Source organism: Belonocnema kinseyi, chromosome 5 (genome assembly GCF_010883055.1).
Source record: "Belonocnema kinseyi isolate 2016_QV_RU_SX_M_011 chromosome 5, B_treatae_v1, whole genome shotgun sequence".
NCBI classification, from domain to species: Eukaryota; Metazoa; Arthropoda; class Insecta; order Hymenoptera; family Cynipidae; genus Belonocnema; species Belonocnema kinseyi.
Genome location: NC_046661.1, coordinates 53,664,159 through 53,684,062, shown reverse-complemented (window position 1 = coordinate 53,684,062; position 19,904 = coordinate 53,664,159). Strand labels below are relative to the sequence as shown.

The 19,904-nt window shown below is 34.3% G+C and overlaps 1 protein-coding gene across 4 annotated transcripts in view; it reads left to right on the top strand.

Moving 5' to 3' along the window:
• LOC117172375 (ankyrin repeat and SAM domain-containing protein 1A-like) overlaps window positions 1-15,863 on the top strand; it is a 74,050-nt gene extending 58,187 nt beyond the window's left edge. For 2 of the 4 annotated variants that reach the window (XM_033360230.1, XM_033360231.1), the window contains 6 exons: window positions 39-166; window positions 286-663; window positions 1,693-2,001; window positions 2,081-2,239; window positions 2,354-2,491; window positions 2,601-4,741. In XM_033360230.1, the coding sequence (XP_033216121.1) occupies window positions 39-166; window positions 286-663; window positions 1,693-2,001; window positions 2,081-2,239; window positions 2,354-2,491; window positions 2,601-3,176 (1,688 nt within the window). In that variant the 3' untranslated portion in view covers window positions 3,177-4,741. Of the gene's footprint in view, window positions 1-38; window positions 167-285; window positions 664-1,692; window positions 2,002-2,080; window positions 2,240-2,353; window positions 2,492-2,600; window positions 4,742-14,469 lie in introns of those variants that run through there. The other 2 variants (XR_004467016.1, XM_033360232.1) reach the window with 2 other exon arrangements.
• The last annotated feature ends 4,041 nt before the right edge of the window (window positions 15,864-19,904 follow it).

The window sequence follows — 19,904 nt, the reverse complement described above, 5'->3', positions numbered from 1 at the left end:
ATCTGTGTCGCAAAATCTGGACACATATATTTTTTTAGGTCTGAGTTCCGACACCAGCAGCAGTCCGATCGTTTCGACATCAGTTGGTCAATGGTTGTCCAGTTTGGGCTTAGCTGATTATGAATCTCTTTTCGTTAATTATGGATTTGACGATCTAGAATTTATAGTAAGTAATTTTGAAATTGTACACAGCAGTTATTTATTTGTCGGCAAATCAATATAAATACACGTCATCAGCAATAGATATGCAAAGAAAACTGCATAATATACCTATTTTTTTCCTAGAATGGAGTTTTGGATGAAGCGGATTTGAAGGACATGGGCATATCGAGTGACCAGGAAATGGCTGTGATAATGGATGCTACAAGTCTACTGCACAATCGCGTTGAGAAACGAGTGACCCTCCATGGTCAATCGGTAGAGGATTGGTTGAAGGGTATCCACCTGGATAGTTACGCCGATACTTTCAAAAAGCACCTATACACAGACATGGATCGTGTCCGGCGGGTCTGGGAGGTTGAATTGGCAGCTGTTTTAGAAATTCAAAAACCCGCGCACCGGAAGAGGATTCTCGCATCGGTGAGCGGACATAGTCTGAGGACCCAAGTGCGAAATGGAAACGGAGCCAACTTAGAGGACCTCAACAAGGATCTCAACACTCTGGTAACTACTAAATATCTTCAAAAATTTAACGACACTTTATGGAAAACTAATTTTATTACCAAAAAATCCTCCTGTTCTAAGAGGATCACCTGCTCTCCGTAATTGTGAGTAATTACGTCAATTCAACTTTCCAATTACAGATCTCGTTTGCTTTGAAAGCGATACGGGTGACAAAATAAAAAGATAAATTATCATTTACCACACGAATGGCGCGATTGAAAAGAGCGAGAAGCCCCGTGAAGTGTTGCAATTGGACAATAGCGAGACTCCAATTAGCCGAGATATTTACATTATATGCCGGATGAGGTCGAATGGGAAAGAGTTGAATCGATCGAACGGCTGGAGAAGGATTTAATGGATAGAAGGACGTGTGAGTTTCAGTCTGGCACCCTTGAAAAGCATTGTTGTCGGTGAAACACCTCTTGCCAGGCAGCTACTAACAGAATCACCCTTCGACTCCACCCTCCTACTTTCGAGACAACTGATTCTCTCTGAAATTACAACTCTGATCGTTATCACCTTCGGATTCTTTCTATCGACAAAAAAATTTCTATAGTAACTAATTTTTTCTGTCATGTTGTGTTCCCGAAGCAATAAAAATGGTTATTCGTTGCTGGACCTTCTAAAACTTTTCCAAATATTTTAACCGACACTGTGATTTCTCGAAAGTATTTCATAGTCAGATGACCTCGTGATCGGATCACGCTCGACGCTTTAAAAAAAGAAAAACAAATAATAATAATCAAATAGTCGCTTACTTAACCGGCCACATTTCTTTACATAAAATACTGTTTTCTAGTTTATTTTGTAGCAATGAACAGACAGGTGTACAGAGGTTCTATTAAGAATCGATATTTTAATGGCTTGAGTAAGCCCAAATAGTTTAACACTTGCTATTTATATGGTAATCAGATGTTGTTTTTCATCTTTTCGAGTCATCTAGCTCCAGCTTATTTGAATAGGGAACTACAATGAAGCTTTTGATGAATATTTTTAAAAGGGGCTCGTCCTACTTTTTTTTTTGCCTAGAAAACGAACATCCAGCAGCTAAAGGAGGAAATTCGAGAAAAATTGCCAGAAGCTCCACAGGGGGATGGAAACGTGAAGGTAACTGGTACGAATTCAACGAACACTGGAACCTTGAGGCATAGGAAGAACAGACCAGCTCCTCAGCCTCCTAAACGGCCAAGTTCCCATAACGGAGCAATTTCTGCTCCTGAACAACTCGAAATCAGAGCACCCTCTGAACTTCTTTTTGGCGTCCCATCCACTCTTAAAACACAATGGAGACATCACCCCAAGGATCTAGTCACCGGCTGCGTCACGTATGTCGCCAATGTAAGTCAACTTTTAATTCCAAAATACTGCTACTGTACTATAAGAGATTATAAGTATTTTAATTTTTTAATTTCAACAGTACTTGGGATCCACCGTAGTTAAGGAGCTGAGAGGGACAGAATCGACGAAAAAGTCGATACAAAAATTGAAGAAGACGTGCCGAGATCCGAGGGTCATTCCCGATATTAGCTTGGCTATTTCCTACCGCGGCGTTCGCTTCCTGAACGCACAGAACAATGTAAGAAGAAAAACCTCTTAAATATAAATATTAGATCGTGTAATAAGTGAACGAAGTCGCATTGCTCAACAATTAACAGAGAGATATTTAAAAATCGTCTTTTACCTTTAATAGGAACCAATTTGCGAGCACGAGATTCGCAATATCCATTGCGCTTGTCAGGACGCTGATGACCTCACACACTTTGCCTACATCACCAAAGATCACGCAAGCCGTACCCACTTTTGTCACGTCTTTTGCGTGCCGACTATGGTAATTAACGAGATTGGATTCAAATATAATTAAGGTTTTCATGGACACCTCCAGTTGAAGGTCTTTATTATAAAATTACTTTAAAAGCTGATTGATATTTATGTTCCAGGATCAAGCAACAGAAGTGATTCTTACCCTCGGCCAGGCTTTCGAGGTGGCGTACCAAATGGCGCTGCGCGACAAATTGGGTAGCCACGCAATCCGATCGCACTCCGCCAATCAGCTGACGAGTCTTGTATCTAGCAATGTGATGAACGTAAACTCGTCGAATTCTAGCGAGAGAAATCAATTTTTAGAAAACAATTCCAGTCATAATGGAAACCAAAATTCCGTTAACGCTAACAATTCTAAACCAAAGCCTAGGTCCAAGTCCATTCCTAACCCAACTTTGACCTCAACCCTGGTTCCAGTCTCCACTGCCAATTCGAATTCCAACTTCAAGTCGCACACCAATCACCGTGAAGTGAGTCCGAATTCAAATTTCACTTCCAGTTCAACATCAAAGACAAATTCTAGCGCAACGAAACTCCTCGCGTCGCATGGTCGCTCGCATTCTGTGAACGATATAAAAATTAACGGCAATCAGCTCAAACTCGCACCTATGCCGGTTGACGACATTGTAATCGGCGTTAAGGATATGAAAGCTGGATCTAGGGCACCAATTGCTCTCTCAGAAGAATTATAATCTTTTGAAAATTTGTGAAAAATCGGTCAGAAACTCGATTAGCGATCGGTTACAAGTAGGTTTCGATTCGCGTCGCTTGGGCATTCGGTTAAGAATGATCAAATATATTAAAAATCTAATAGAATATGCTGAGAAAAAAATCTACTTTGTCTGTGAGAAGCTTTAGCGACTTTTAATTTTTAGAAAGCGATTTTTTTCTCAGCGTATGAAAACTGTAACTCAGATTCAAAAATGCAACTTATACAGTAATTAGATATTCTTTCCAGAAAGACTGGAAGTTTGAATCGCAGCATGTCTGTGGTTAATCCGATCTTATCGGTGTGATAATTTAGAATATTTACCGATTCTTTCTTTGATATACTCGAGCCCCAAAATATTTTCTGACAAGGGAGATGTTCGACCTGGAGTTAATTTAATTAATTTAAAGATACTGAGTTAGTTAGTTAAAAGTATTACATTTAGATTTGTCTGTTTGCGAAGTTCGATGGTACCAAGGTAAGTACGTAATTTTTTCACTAATCAACGACCATTCACCGTATCTACTAAATATATACCCTATTCATGAAATTGCTCGAAAAATGTGATTTGGAACGAACTTTTGAGAACAAGTATTATTAATGACATTTTTTAAACATATAAATAAAACATTTCTCGGACTGACGGACTTGAGTAAACTTTGAGAATTGTGAATTTGGTCTTATATTAGACTCATAAATAATGCTAAGCTGTTAATTTAGAGTTCAAAAAGAGTTTCGAGATTGATTAAGGACTTTTTGAATGAAGCAAACAATAAGGACGATATTTTAATCGTGTGCAATTGTTCAAATTTCCATAGGCTCAATAACATTCTGTACCAAAACTGTTATTATTCAGGATCTAATTACCACTTGAGCTTCCACGATCGATTCTTTATTCGATCTTTTGGATGTTTTTTTATTATCAAGACTGAAGAATTGTCGACCACGTTTTCGCTTCGTATTCATAATAATTATGAAGTTGCTATTTGCTGTTTTCTATTTCAAGTCCTTTGTTAAGAAATATTACAATTATATTTTAAAAATGTACTTGCTGGGCTTTGAAATCAAATTCAATTAAGCATTCCTTTTGTATACAATTCAAGCTTCGTATTGAATTTGTCCTGCAGTAAAAGTAAACAAAAAAGGCTTAAATTGAAACATAATTATTTGTATAAATAAGCGCTTAAATATATACTGATGAGACTTTTGATTACATGTAAGCCAATAAAGAAAGTACAAAAATATTTTTTCTGACATTAAGTTTTTCTGGAGGCGGAAACGTGGATTTTACCAAAAGTTTTACTATTGTTAAAAAACAAGGATGGGCGCTTTTGTCCTTTCACGAAGAAAGAATTACATTTGTAGTTAATATTACATATACTCAAGTAAAAAACAACTAACAATAACAAAACGTCGCATTTAGTATTGGCGTCCAAATTTTCTGATAAAAAAAATAAATCAATCTAAAAATAAGGTGTTGTCTCCTTAAGCTTAATTACTGAAAAAGTGGGTAGCATGTTATTGTTGATTATTATTTTAATAAAAACTATTATTTCGAAATCATTTTTCCTCCCCTTAGTTGATTCTTTCCTGAAAAGCTTCCTGCACTCTTATTATTTCTGATTATTTTGTATTCTTTAAGCTTTTTTTGTATTTCTATTTAACTCTCTTTAAAAGTATATTAAACTCAAAATCATGCAATTTTTTCCACCACAGATGAGAATTGTAAACTGGACAAAGACTATTATTATCATAATGCTAAAACTATATTTTAAAGTCAGCGACATTTCCATAAACTAGTCTTGATTACATACACTTTAATGTAGTGATATTGCAAGGAAAAAAATCGAGGTATATTGATGATTATGAGTAGAAATAAAAATACATATGCTCGAAAAGTTAACCAGAAAGGCAAAAACTATCAAGAGAATACATGGAATAATGTTACTTTGATTGAGAAACAGAAATTTAGATTATAATATCTATGAACAAGTATTAAATAATTTTTTATGTAAATATATAAACAGTACGCTTCTTAAATAAATCTTCGCCTGACTAAAGAAGGGGTGTAAATAATGGCAAATGTTTTTTGTAAATAGATCAAACTTGTGGAAATGAGAAAATAGATGAAGAAACGATATATTCGATTAAATACTGCCAAATGTCAACACCAGTCCTTTCGAGGTCACATACGCACACACTTTGTACTATTGAAATGGCTTAGTTATTGCAATTAATCTATTGTGAATTATAATATGAAATTCAGTATATCTATTTATTAGATGATTGATAAAGCATTATCACCGTCAAAAACGCAAAACTCGCTCAGGATATCGAATTTACTGAGAAAGTTTTGTCTCTTGATTACATTTGCCGAAAAAATGAAAATGAAGAATTCACTTCTTCCATACGGAAAATATATCGGCCTCTTATTCCATAGGGAATGTAATATTAGCTGACAATGAACAGATTGACTATCGATTTCCTTAGTGAAACACTTAAATGTTGAAAATCTTAGGAATAAGTAAGTAAACACTTTGACTTTCGAACACAAACAACTATACATTTTTTATTTAATTAAACGAAATTTTGAATTAGTGCTTACTCAAAGTGAAAATTAAGTTCTGGATTTCTGTTATACGAAGAAGAAAATATTATTTGTTTTACTGTTGAAAATAATTTAAAATCAAACTGAATCTTCAGTTAATACTATTAAATTCAAAGTGCATTCAACTTAATTCAAGCTGAATTTAGAGTGAATTCTAATAAATTCCACAGGAATTCACCTGAATTACTTTCAGCGAATTCAAATCAACTCAACTGACATTGTAATGAAACGAAATCAACTGAATTCAAATAAACTCAATATGAGTTTGTTGAAAATTATATTTAATTCCAAATTAAATTAAATTAAATTCCAAATTAATGACAATGAATCCAAACTGAGGGTAAATGCAACGGAATTTTGATTAAATTTCAGAGAATTGAAATTGAGTCAACTGAATTCAATTTGATTTCCACTTAATTTACAGTAAATCCAAATAATTTCAATTAAAATCAATTGAATCGAAATTAAATTGAACTAATTTTGATTAAAATCGTTTTAATTTCACTTAAATAAAAGTATGGAGTCAAGTGAAACCGAATTCACTGATAATTTAAGTAAATTAAATAGAGGTTTAACTGCATTGCTTTCAGTGTATTCAAATAATAAATTCAAAGTAACTTTTAATGAATTTAACTGATTTGCAATGAATTCGGCTGAATTCTAATAAATTCCACTGAAATGAATATTCCAGTGATTCAAAATGAGCTACACTAGTTTGAAGATAATTTTATTCTACTACATACGCAGTTTGAATTCAAGAGACATTTAAGTGAGACAATGAAAAATTCAACGGAAATTATTTCGGATAACTGAATTTAGTAGGAATTCAAGTAAATTGAATTCTGCCAAGATAACAATTATTCTAACTGAAACTAAGAATTTGTTTCAATTTGAGCCGACATATTTTCAGGAAGTTGACGTTAAATGAAACTAAAATCCTCTACATTGTGTGAAGTTAGTTCATTTTTATTTTGAAGTAGATTCCAATGATTTATAGAGAAATTCATTTGATTTAGGAAATAGGGTAACAACAACTGGAATTAAAATAGCACTCTCATAGAAAGTCACGACTGCACGGAAAAAACGTATCCGTAAAAAGTCCCCAATTCGTTGCTAGGTTTCGGATACGACATAAAAAATTAAAAATCGAATCATCCTAGTGGGCACAAAATTCGGCGACATCTTTACGACATAGTTACGGCATCATTAAGACAATTTTACGAACAGTTCGAATTTCCTACGAACAGCTCCTGAAAAATGCAGACTTAAATATAAAAAGGACAAATTTTATTTGTGCGATTTATTTGTATGTATGTATTTAATCTCTTCCTTTTACGGGTTTGAGAGCCTCCGCTCCCTGTACATATATTTACAAATGCATCCTTAGTCTAACTTCACTATTACTTATATTCTACTCTTTCGCAATGCACACTCACCCACTCTCAACTGTCCCTCTTCCTCTCCTCTACATCTCTCTAATGTATGTCCTATGACTCCACAGAAAAAACAGAAGATAAACTTCAAATCGATTTCCAATGAAAGATTCGCTGCAATAAAAATTAAATTTACAGGATAAACTTTAACCAAATATTGGTTAAATTTTCTTTTGGTTTTCCATGATAAAACATGTGTTTTAAAAAATGGGAAGTTGTTTGAATAAAACTTTATCCCTCTAAAAAATTTCCTGCAACAAATTTTATCGTTACTTTATTTTGTCCATTTAGTATCAATATACTCTGCATAAATTCTCCTTTTCAACCATCCAATACTTACATGCTCCCACTCCTTCTCTTATTCTCAACCATACAAACCTACTCCATTTTTCTTCCTTTTTTATTTGTTGCAGATATACTTGGTCCGTCAACCCTTTGACCATCATATACTATCTGTTGTACCTCGAATCTATAATCTTTGTCCATCTCTCTTCTCCTTGTTTTACTAACAGCTCTAACTCTGTGTCCTGTCACTCCATAACCCCTTCTCGTATTTTACAGACCCTTCTGATTTTTCTCCTCTCTTCCTCACATTTTGAATTTCCTAAATTGCCTCTCGCCTCATTGCTCCGAATTTCCCCCAAACATGCTTGTGTTATTCTGCCTCCCTTTCCCCTTCTTAGCTTCTCTTTAAACCTCCAGGCTCTCCTAATTTGTCTAGTAACCTTTTTTTCCCTCCCTAATTCTTCCCTTAACATGTATCATGGGCAACTCCAACTAACCTCCAATACCAACCTCAGAAACCGAGCATGCATCCTCTCTACTTTCTTTTGCTCCTTACAACCCCAGAACGTCACTCCATAACACAACACCGCCCAAAACAACGCATCAAACAATCAGACCCTCATTCTCCAAACGTCCTTGAACCTTCTCTTTCCTACACCCCATACTTGGCCCATCACTTTACTTGCACATTCAATTATTTTCCTCACCTGCAGCTCGTTTCCCCCTTCGGCCTCAAAACAAATACCTAGGTCACAGTAGGGACCCTGTAGTAAGGAACGCGCCAATCGGTTAGCTGACTGTGGATTGGTGGAGCGAGAAGAGAGATATAGACACTTCCGTTCCAAATCAAGATACTATACCAAAATTTACTACAGCTTCGCGCTTCGGTATACGAATAGTATTTGTTTACATTTTGAAGTGGTTAAGGACCCTGTAGTGAGGGATGCGCCAAACAGGCAGCTGAGTGCGGATTGGTCGAGCGAGAAGAGAGCGATACTTTCGTTCCAACAGCAGTTACTGCACAGTTATTGAAATTTGCTATAGCTTCACGCTTCGGTACTTTCAGTATGGTTAGTGTTCGTCGTGTTTGTTGCCTTTTAAATACATCGCGCCTTCTACCGCTGGCTCCAACTTCCGTTCCAACTCTCCCCTCCACATAGCCTTTCGCGCGTCCCTCACTACAGGGTCCCTAGGTTACAGAACTCCTCCACAACTTCAACTTTTTGTCCGTTTATCGTCCAAACGTAATTTATTTTTCTATTTCTGAAGCACATCACATTTGTCTTACCTACGTTCACCTTCAAATCTTTTTCTCCCACATACTCTTCGAAGATTCTCATAATTAGGTTCATCCCCTTCTCATCATCTGCTGACAGAACTACATCGTCCGCGTATGCTAGAGAGTATAGTTTGCTATTACCCAAAACAAGCAGCATATTAAATAGCAACGGGCTCAACGGGCACCCTTGCCTTAAACCTCTTCCTGTCCAGAAAACCTGCCCTTTTTTCTTTCCTATTTTCACCCTAATCCTGGATTCAGTAAAAATTTCTTTTATCCTCTCCACCAACTTTTTATTTATGCCCCTGTCTTTCATTGCCTGTCATAGCACTTCTCTGTTTAGTGAGTCAAACGCTGCTTTCAAATCGACGAACAATGCGACTAGTTTCCCTTTCTTTCTACCCAAATTTCTGTTAACTAAGTAGTTAAGTGCGTAGATGTTGTCTATAGTTCCCATCCCTTTTCTAAATCCCGTCTGATTGTGAGGGATACTTTCTTTTTATTCTACCTGGGTCACCAACCTTTTTCTTAAGATTTCTGCATATATTTTATAGTCGATTAGCATGAGAGTGATCCCTCTGTATTCCTCTACCTTCTATCCTTCCCCTTTCTTGACAAGCGATACCATCAGTCCTGTCATTTACTCTTTCGGCCGCCCTTCCCCTTTTCAGACCTTGTTAAAGATCTTCCACATCCCATCCTTAACCCCTTCTCCACGCTTCATTGCTTCGTTCTCAATCCCATTTTCTCCTGTCGCCTTGTTTCTTTCTAGCCTATTTATTACCTCATCCACATCTTCTCTTGTTATCTCGTTCCCTTCCACCATTTCTTCTTGGACCATCCTACTCTTTTCCCCTTTGATCTTATTTTGCTCTCCCCCTAATAGACCCCTGAAATAATCCATCCATTCCTCCATTTTCATTTCTTCATTAACGTCCTTCCTTTCCCCGCTATCCCTATTTATCACATCTTACACCCTATTTTCTTTGATCGCTTTTTCTACTTCTGCTTTATATTCCTCCTTCCCCCTTTATCTTTTTCTTTCCAGCATCTTCTTATTTTCTTTTTTCCTCCTGTCATACTTCTCCTTTGTTTCCCCTACATTTTGAAGTTTTTTTACGAACAGTTCGAATTTCCTACGAACAGCTCCTGAAAATTCCAAACTTAAATATAAGAAGGAAAAAATTCATTTGTCTGATTTATTTATATTAATTATTAACTTGACACTCAGGGGATTAAGACACTCGAAAGACTGCTGACTCGTCATTTCCTAAATATAAACCAACAGCGCGTAAACAAGCGCATTTATCGAGGTCAAACAATATAGGTTTCATAAAACTTCTAAGGACTCCTGTGTGTGTGTGGACCACGTGCACTGCCATACAAACTAAGAAGATATATATGTGACATTTTCATGAAAAATGAGTTTTTAGTATCGTTGGATTCGTAAGAGAAAGCTGCACCTAACTATGTTAATAAAATCTATTACTTATTAATATTTATTGCAAAAAACGATTGTTTATACATGAAAAAAGTCGAAAAAGTTGAAAAATACAACAGAAAAAGATACACAAAGCACTTTGCGTGCCCTAAAAGTTGTACAACGAAAGCAATACGTCATCAGAAAACACATGAAAAAGAAGTTAAAGAACTTTGTGTCTTTTTTGTGTTGTAAGAGTGTCCGAGTGCGTCGCGAATTGACAAACGAAAAGAATCGCTTGCCCTTAAGGGCATGTAATACTTACAGTTTCCCTGGTTTTTTTCCACAAAAATGAAATTTTTTAAAAACTGAATTCGGAGATGCTATAAAATATCATAACGTACGTCCCCGGACTTTTTTTTGAGGGATAATAACAAAAAAAATGTATTGTGCTAAATAAAAATTGTATGAATATGCAATATTTTGAGGTTACGTCGTTTTTCATCTCTGCCGTTCAGACAATCTGGAAATTATTGATGGAATAAACTTTTTTGATGGCCTGCAAACAAGTTTAGTTCCGGGCGATTAGTTACTATGTTTATTTGTAAGTCCAAAGTTTTCGTCCGAAAATATTGTGTAGTTTGGAAGTAACGCTCGGGCGAATTGTAACACACATAACCTCAAAATATACACAATAGCAATATCAAAATTTTTTTGATAAAAAAACACAAAAAAAGTGTGCAGGGACTTCCGTTAGCATGTTCGCTATCATTTCCCAGATTTTAAAGGCAAAATATTTCTTATCCTAGGAAAAAAGCCGGGGAATCTAACACTGAAAAAATCGATACTATTTCCTAAGCGCTATGCAAATTATTCACATTTTGCTAAATTAAAACTGTTTTGAATTAACCTACAAAAAAGTGCGTGGGGACGTCCGTTAGCATGTTCGCTATCATTTCCCAAATTTTTAAGACAAAATATTTATTATTCTACAAAAAAAGCCGGGGAACCTAAAACTGGTGAAATCGACAATTTTCTAAGTATCACATGCCCTTAAGTATCTTTTAACCTGGTAAATTAGCTCGGACTCTGGTCGGAAATCCACGGGAAATAAGTCCCGGCTAAATTCGGCTATACACTACCGGCGATCGTTCGGGCGGGTTCGAAACAGCTACTGTACACACAGTGTCCCTTACGTATGTTTTGATGTTGTATTTTGAGGCTGTGCTCGAGCTCTTCGACAAAGACATCGTCCGCAAGTGACTTTGTGTTCTTTTTGCCTTGTATTTTCGACTAGTAAAACATCGAAAGTCCATTTTCTAGTAGAAATTGTTTAAAAAATCAATTGCTTATTGCAAAATATGAAAAAGCACATTATTTTTACCCAAATAACGTATCTTAATTATCAAAAATTTTATTCGGTATTAAAGTTCTTTGGGTAAGAAGTTTTTCTCGATTTTGTCAGTTGAAGTCAGATTGGACTTGCGTATCTTTTTAGTTTGTACGGCAGTGCAGTCGAAGTTACATTCCAGTTCCCCGATTTTGAGGGCAAGCTCGTGAGTGCTCTGAGAATCTTTTCCCAATCACTTGTAATTTTTGTGTAATAATTCACGAAGAGACTATTGATGAACCGTTTTAAAATTTTCACAATGAGTTCATCAATTCTTTCTCAAATTTCGCATATTATTTGCGAAAACATATCAACATCCGGAGAATTTTTCTCATATCCGAGACCTAGCTACTAGTTCGTGACTTTCTTAAGGACAAATTTCTTCCGTGTGGACCAAAAAAGTAGCTTGATCAAGACACAAAAGATAAGTACTATATTGATTGAGGTACGTAGACACCGTTTCCAAGCAATGTCAGGTGACACTGGATAAACGACTACAATAATAAAATTAATAATGAAGTAGTTAAAATATAAAGTCCCTGGAAAGAGTAAATAGTAAGAATAAATGAAAAAAAGCGCCATCCGGATCCAGTTCTTACTTAAAAGTATTTATAATTTTCAATATTTCCATGCTTGTGATATTTAATAATTCATTTGTGTAAATTGATTATCTTGATACTAATAGTTCTCAAGGTATATATATATAATTTTAAGATATACCAGTAATGTTTATTAAAGGAATTCTATCTGTAGTATATATTTATGCTTGAAATAAAGTAATGATTCAAAATTGAATGTCAAAAATACCACCAAATCCGAATTCATTATAATCAAATCGTTTAGTAAGGTAACTTAGAAAATTGTAAATCATTATTCAACCTTCTCTTGAATTTTAGTTATTATATATTAATATATACTTGGTTATTATAATGGATATAAATTGATTGTAAGATTGTGAGTTAGAAATTCCAGGTATTTTGTAGAATAAGTTGATATTCTCGTTAATTAACCGACTTGTAATTATATATTCCTGAATATGGCTTTGACGTCGTATTATGTACACTTCGAATAATCGAGCCTCAATTGAGATTTCCGTTACCTTTGACGTGAAGATTCATTAGGATGCACTGTAACATACATTCATGATGTCTTGATTTAGAATTTAGAGTTTAACTAATCCACAACGTTGCACCTGTTAAGATTCACTGAAATCTTGTAAAACCTCTCCAAATTAGGATATTTTATTTTCAATTATAGTTCATATCCTACCAAAAACGCATTATACATCCACTTTTCCAAAAAAGATCAATTTGCGTTTTGAAAATCTATTTTGGAAAACGTAAAAATTAGCTGCATAAATTACAAACCCTTAAATATTGTTACTTGTGTATTCTGACAGAATGCAATCTTTAAAAAAACTGGAACTGGCTCCTGCGAAAGGATTTGCGACTTGTACACAATAAAAATAAGTATTAAAAATAATATATCGTTTTATTTGGAAATAGTCATCTGCCAATAATGAATGAATGAACAAAATTGGTCACAAATACTGATGCAAAGATAATTGACCAATTTGAGATAAATCGTAAACTATAGAATCTGAAAAATATAGTAGACCGATCGTGAAATATTAAATAAAAATACTATTATGAAAATATTCTACAAAAATCCATAAAGTTGTATTTCTAAATAAATATTGTTGCAGATCAGGGGTGTGTTGTTGGGATAAATCTTGGCAGCCAATGGTGATAAAAGTTAGACACACAGCACAACGTTTTTTCTCGAATAATGCAGCTAAATGTTCTAAGCACTTTGTGCGTTTATGAAATAAAGTAATGAATACGTTCTAACGATTATTCTCTCGATAATGATATGTGTATCAAATAGCATTTTAAAGATTAAATGTTATCCGCTAGCAAAATAGGGAACTAGATGATTCTAATCGCGACAATATGGAAGGCCATGATTTCCAAAAATATTCTCAGGTTGTGCTATATTATTTATTGAACATTTCAAACAAATTTATTATCAACAATACCTATTCATTTCTATCGAAGTTAGAAGCGGATCGAGGGGTTCATTAATTTGAATTTCGGTATACAGTACAATGTTGTACAACTAAATATAATTACAAATTAATGCAAATAGAAATTATTTTTGAGTTCATTAGGTCAGATTCTAATGACGAAAAGAAACATTTTGGAAATCGAACAACGATTTTATTCATTGAATAAAAACTTTTTCAAACGCCTTAAATTAAAATTTTGCAATATTACTTCAAGTGAAAATATGCAATTCTGAAGACTAAAATCGACAAATTTTCTTGAGAGCAATAGTTAAAATTTTCATATTATATTTTTCTATCTCGAGCATGTAACATTTATTTGGTTGTTGATCAGTTTATTTTTATTTATCTTATTTTATTTATCTTATCTAATTGTGACTTTACATTTTTATCTTTTTACTCAGTTTAATGTGATACATTTTTCAACAATTTAAAATTTGGAAAAGTTGTATGTAAATGGAGCAATTTTAATTTTAGGCTATCCTAATTAAAAATTCCACATTTTTAAACTGAAATATATTCAGGGATGAATTTAAAATTGAAGTTGTACAAAAGTCATATTATTCTAAATTATGATCTACAATTTCTTGATTGTAAATAATTAAAGGTGATTGGAATTCAAATTGCAAAAACCTGTAGCTTATGTATCGATCACAGAAATCGTTTACCCCTTAGTCCTGAAAAAACGGTCAGACATCAGTTTTATTTAATATAAATATGTAATTCGTAGATTAAAACTGCAATTTCATGGCCTGCCAAAATCTTTGAATATTAATGTTTCGATTTTTTTCTGAAGGTACACTACGGAGAATGCTACGGATTTTGAGTCTGAGGATATCCAAAGTCTCCAACGAAATAATACTGCTGACTGATTTACATGGGTGCAAATTTTCATTCCACGTATGCACATATGTATGCAAGCAGGGAATAAGTAATCGCTATCTTTTGAAAAAGCTTTTCCCCAGTTAATTCCTATATATTTAATACCACTTTCAGCGTCTGTATTATAGGATAATAGGTTCCTCTCACGTTTCTGGGAAATTCAGGGAATATGTGAATTAAAAATCTTCTTTATAAACAAAATGGAATAAATTGTGGACAAATGATTTAAGTCGATATAATGACACCAGAAAAGAGTTTATAACGAACGCTTTTCGAGCTCCCTGTATTTGCTAGTAGGCTTATAATGTCCAAATTATTCTCGCTTTTAATTGGCGCCGTTTGATCTGTAGGGTGAGAAAGTGAATGTCAAAAGTGCTAATTGATTATGACACGTGTATGCACATATTGGAAGTAGGATTGGGAAAAGAAAAAACAACGCAGTGTAAATAGCTGGAACGTGCTGTAAAATATAAACGTCGATTTGCGATGTTGTAATTACTTATATTTATCGACAGTAGTGCAGAAATGGATGGAATGTGGAATAATGATATATTTTCGCTTTACATCTTAAATCTCATGTTCACAAATTTCAAAATTTCGCCATTACTTCGGAAGTGTCAATTGTGTTAAAGCTGAAACATACAGATAAGATCAAATCTTAAATTACGACCGTTTATTTTGATTGATATAAGTTGCAATGTTTTGTTACTATATTTTCAGTGACGTTTTTCCACTTTCGATCCTTCAGTACGGACTTGTGAGCTATAAATATCCGAGAAAAAAGAGGCGAGCTTTGTATTATTATCGTAGGGGAAACGTAGGTAAAAAGAGTAAGAGAATGAGAAAAAAAATGATCAAGGAGGCAGAATGTAGAGTGTGATTAGTCCTCAGTGATTGCCATTCAGGGGTGCATTAGGTTCTCATCGAGATCTGATGAAAGGTTGCATGAAATTGGTTCCGATAACAATTATTGAGGAAAAATTGTATCTCATAATTCGTAGTGTACAGCCGGAGGTTAAGACAAATGAAAACAATATCACTGGTCAATATTATCAGAAATCAAAAACGGAGAATTAAAAGAAAATAATATGTCAAGAATTATGCTTTTTTCGGGGATGCTATATAATAGATGCGCTATTTTAAACGACGCAGCCTCATTAGACGCAGACTTCCTACGTTTCTTGTAAACATTATATTTATTATTGTTCATGTTTATTAGAATTATAAAAATATAAATAATATATCAGAGATTATTCCCTGGATACCTATAATGTCTACGTCTTACGTAATAAAATGAAATAAACAATAGCTGTTAGTTTGTAATTTCTCCTCTCTCCTTTCTCCATTTTCAAAATTACATACATTACAACCTGGATTTGTGCACGGTTTCGGACGTTTCCCGCAGTTGCCTTTGACCCCTTTGTTGGACATGCACTTTGTTGGATGCACCTAACGCGATGTGAGTGTGGATGGTCCTCATGCTGTTTGTCACGCTTGACTGAGCGCCTCTCTTTCTCTCAGTCCCGAGGCTCCCCTCATCACCAAAATAGATAAGAACAGAAATTCTAAGAACGCACAAATACAGTTTGTGGAAGTCCAGGTTCTAGTGTATATTAATTTTTTTAGTTTTACAAATAATTATAAACATTCATTTACTGTAAAGTTGGTTAAGTTTTACCTAGGAAAAGTAGCTGCTAGTTTCGAAGGATTCTTTGTTCATTTACTGGAACTGAACCCGAGAAATGTTTGTATTTAGATTAATTATCCCATATTTTTTTCATTTTCGGTGCTTGTATAAATATATAATTATATATATAACTTATCTTTAAGTGTATAGAAGCCCGCAAGATATGCAAGCGAAGAATCAGTGATGATGCTAATTAAGGAAGTTTTCGTCCTCGGAAAGTTTTTCGATTAGCAAGAACATTGTTATAAATACGTTGAAGGCACGAAGCTTTGTTGGACCTGGTTAAAGTTAACGAAATTTCTTCTACTGGCTTGAAATTATAGAAGTAAAAAGGACTGCAAACTTTTAAAATTGTAAAATTATTAACGTGCTACTTGATTTTATTTACAAATTACCTTGGGTTCCACGTAACTCCAAGCTATACATGTATATAGTCCAGTTAAAAAAAGTCAAAAAAAGAAAAAAAAATTGTTCTTTACCGCATTGAGTAGGTGAAGCGCCTTTTTAAAATGAAAAGGTTTATTAACCCTCAAGGTACGGACTATAAAAATGTCATATTCTCTACGGACATGGGTTAGCCAGCCTAATCTGGCAACTTTGAGCGACTGTATATTGGGTTGGAATTCGTCAGTTAGAACAAATGTTTTTTTAAATCAATCAGAAATTTACTAAGAAATACGATGGTTTTATTAGTCTTGTGATATTATTTCATTTAACAAAGTTATATTAAAAAATATAAACAATTTTAAAACAAATTTCATGAAATTTTTGTTCAAAAGCTTGCCATTTGAAAAAAAATGTTATAAATAGTTTTTGAAAGATGAAAAGTTGTGATTTAAGATGGCTGCGTTCGTTTTTCGATTATTAAAAAAAAATATATTTTTTTAAACTACGAAAGTAAGGTAACCATCCCAGTAATCGTGACCATAAGAGATTTCATTGACTTCAAGTATTTAAAAAATTGTTTTGGAAGGATCATTGAAAAAATGCTTCCTACTGATTGAAGCATTAAACATCCTAGAATATTATAAAAATTGTTTTTACGTTATATTTAATATTATTTTTTATTTAGAAACAACTAAGAGTCAAAAAGTACTAATGTCTCAGTTATCGCGATTTCCAAATCTGTCATGTACTAGTAACCGTGCGTCGTTGTGCCAGTCTTCATTAAAAAAATTAAGTTTTCTTGCAATTAGTTTTTATCGATTTAGAGGTATATTTCAAATGTATTTTTTGAAATGTACTTCAATGAAATGAAAGATGTATTATTCGCTTTATATTGATTGAGACCGCTGAGATGAAATACGCCTGATGGACATTATAATAACACAGGCACACAAAAAAAGTGAAAGTCCACGGAGACGACCTTTGGGGTTCTATGGTTTTTGGGTCGCTGATTCCGAATCGTTTGGCGGCTTTTTCAGATCAGATCGCTTTCAAGGTCATTTGAAGGTCAAATGAAGAAAATATTGCTGAAAAAATCTGAAAAAATTCAGACATAGGTTGAATCCAAATCCCGTGTCGGTTGACCTTCATTAGTTCACGATCAAGGTCATTCGAAGGTCAAACCAAAGAAATAACCTCAAAAAAATTGTAAAAATTTATATATAAGTTTTAAGAGTCGTAGAATCTAAATCCTAGGTCATTTTGACCATATCTAGTATTTTCAAGGTTATTGAAATATGAAAATAACAACCAATATATCGAGTTTGATAGGCCTTCATAAATTCACGTACAAGCTCATAATAAGATCAAAAAATTAACAATCCCTCATAAACAATTACGATAGACATATTTTTTTGTATCAACTTGTGTTCATGTTTTCCGCTCATACCGTACTCTCTTACTATCAAATGATCGACGCAACGGTTTTTTTTTCGCTTTTTGCCTGTAATCATTACTGCCTGTGGAAGTAATCAGCCATCATAGCGACATCCCATCTGCCTTGGTAGCGCTTTTCTATTTCTTTTATGTCTTGATGGAAGCGCTCTCCTTGCTCTTCACTGTAATCGCCACAATTCTCTGGGAATCGATCCAGGTGATTATGCAAAAGTGCAATTTGTATGACATCAGGCACCCATTTTTCCAAAATTCTTAATCATTTCGGCTACTATACCTTTATAATTTTCACTTCTTTTATTTCCTAAAAATTTTTTCATAACTTCCTTAAAACTGAGCAATGCGTCCCTTCGAATTTTTGTCATTGTCGTTGGAAATTTATTATCTTGTAAAAGTCTCCTTATTTCTGGACACAAATTCCTTCATGACTCCTAATTTATTATGTAATGGAGGAATCAATACTTTTTTTTGGATCAACCAGGGCCGATTTAATGATATTTCCTTTTCCTATTTTAAGTGCTTTCCTTTCAGCCCACTTATGATACGTGTAATATTTTTCGCGATCTCTACTATCCCAAAGGCACAAGAAACACAGATTCTTTGTAAATCCAGACTGCTGTCCTAGCAACATACCTGAAACATTCAAATCACCACATATAAGCCAATTATATGTTTTGTATTCAATGGCCTCAAGAAGTTTTTTAAGACTAGTGAAGGGTTCTTTCATTGCCGTAGAGTGTGCGACAGGTACTGCAGAATATTTATTTGTGTTGTGAAGTATTACAGCTTTTAAGCTTCTTTTGTATGAGTCAATAGACAGTCTCCAATCATCATCTTTATAAGTATTTGGCTTAAGTTCTTCCATCAGTCCTTTAACATTTGAACAGTACACTAATTTTTCTTCATCAAAGATTTTTTCTTCGAAATACTGCTTAAAACTCTCATTTCTTTTTCTATAAAACGTTACTTTCGTACCTTTTTCTAATAAATTTTTACTTTTCAAAACTGAAGATAAATTCCGCAGCATCTTTAGGTAGTCCCAAATTTTTTATGAGATCATTAAGTTCGAACTGTGTAAATTTTTCAGCAATTCTATTGCTTACTCCACCTGGTTTATAAACGTCATCAGAGTTTTAACTGCTACCAACTGCTATCAACGGCTTTTTTTACTGATCCTACCTGGGCGTATTTAAGATTATGTAAATTTTTTTTATTATACCCACGGATATCGGTTTTACAGAAATAACAATCATCTTCGTTGGATGGCTCATTCCATTCTGTGGGTTTAATGAAGATCAATTTAGAATCGTCTTTAGTTTTTTTCCAAATAGAAAGCATTTTGCGGCAGTTATTGCAAATACTATCAGGAGCCCAATCTCCCGAAACTATATCTGAATTAAAGCATTCTTTGTATATATTCTGAAAATTTTCGTTGAAAAATCGTCGATCATTTTTGTTTGGAATAAATGTTCCACAAATGAAGCAAAGTGCGTTAACATCTTTCAGACACACGTATTTAGAAGATGAGGTTGAAGGTTTGTTTAAATTTTTCATATTTTTATATATAAACCCGCTCGACAGGGATCCTGGTCCGATTGCAGGTGAGTCCGCCGTCCTGGAGGTGATGACCCTTTTACCTATTCAGGGCTAAGTAAAAGGGCTTTTCGTCTTCGACGAGGACAATGTCAACTCGTCGACGAACACACTACGGCATCATCCTTACACCCTGTCGACCCCCTGTAAGGCAGTGCACTTCCACTGGCATCGGTACCCCGACTAGCGTATGAGCGAATCATTCTACACATCCCCTTACGGGGCAGTTG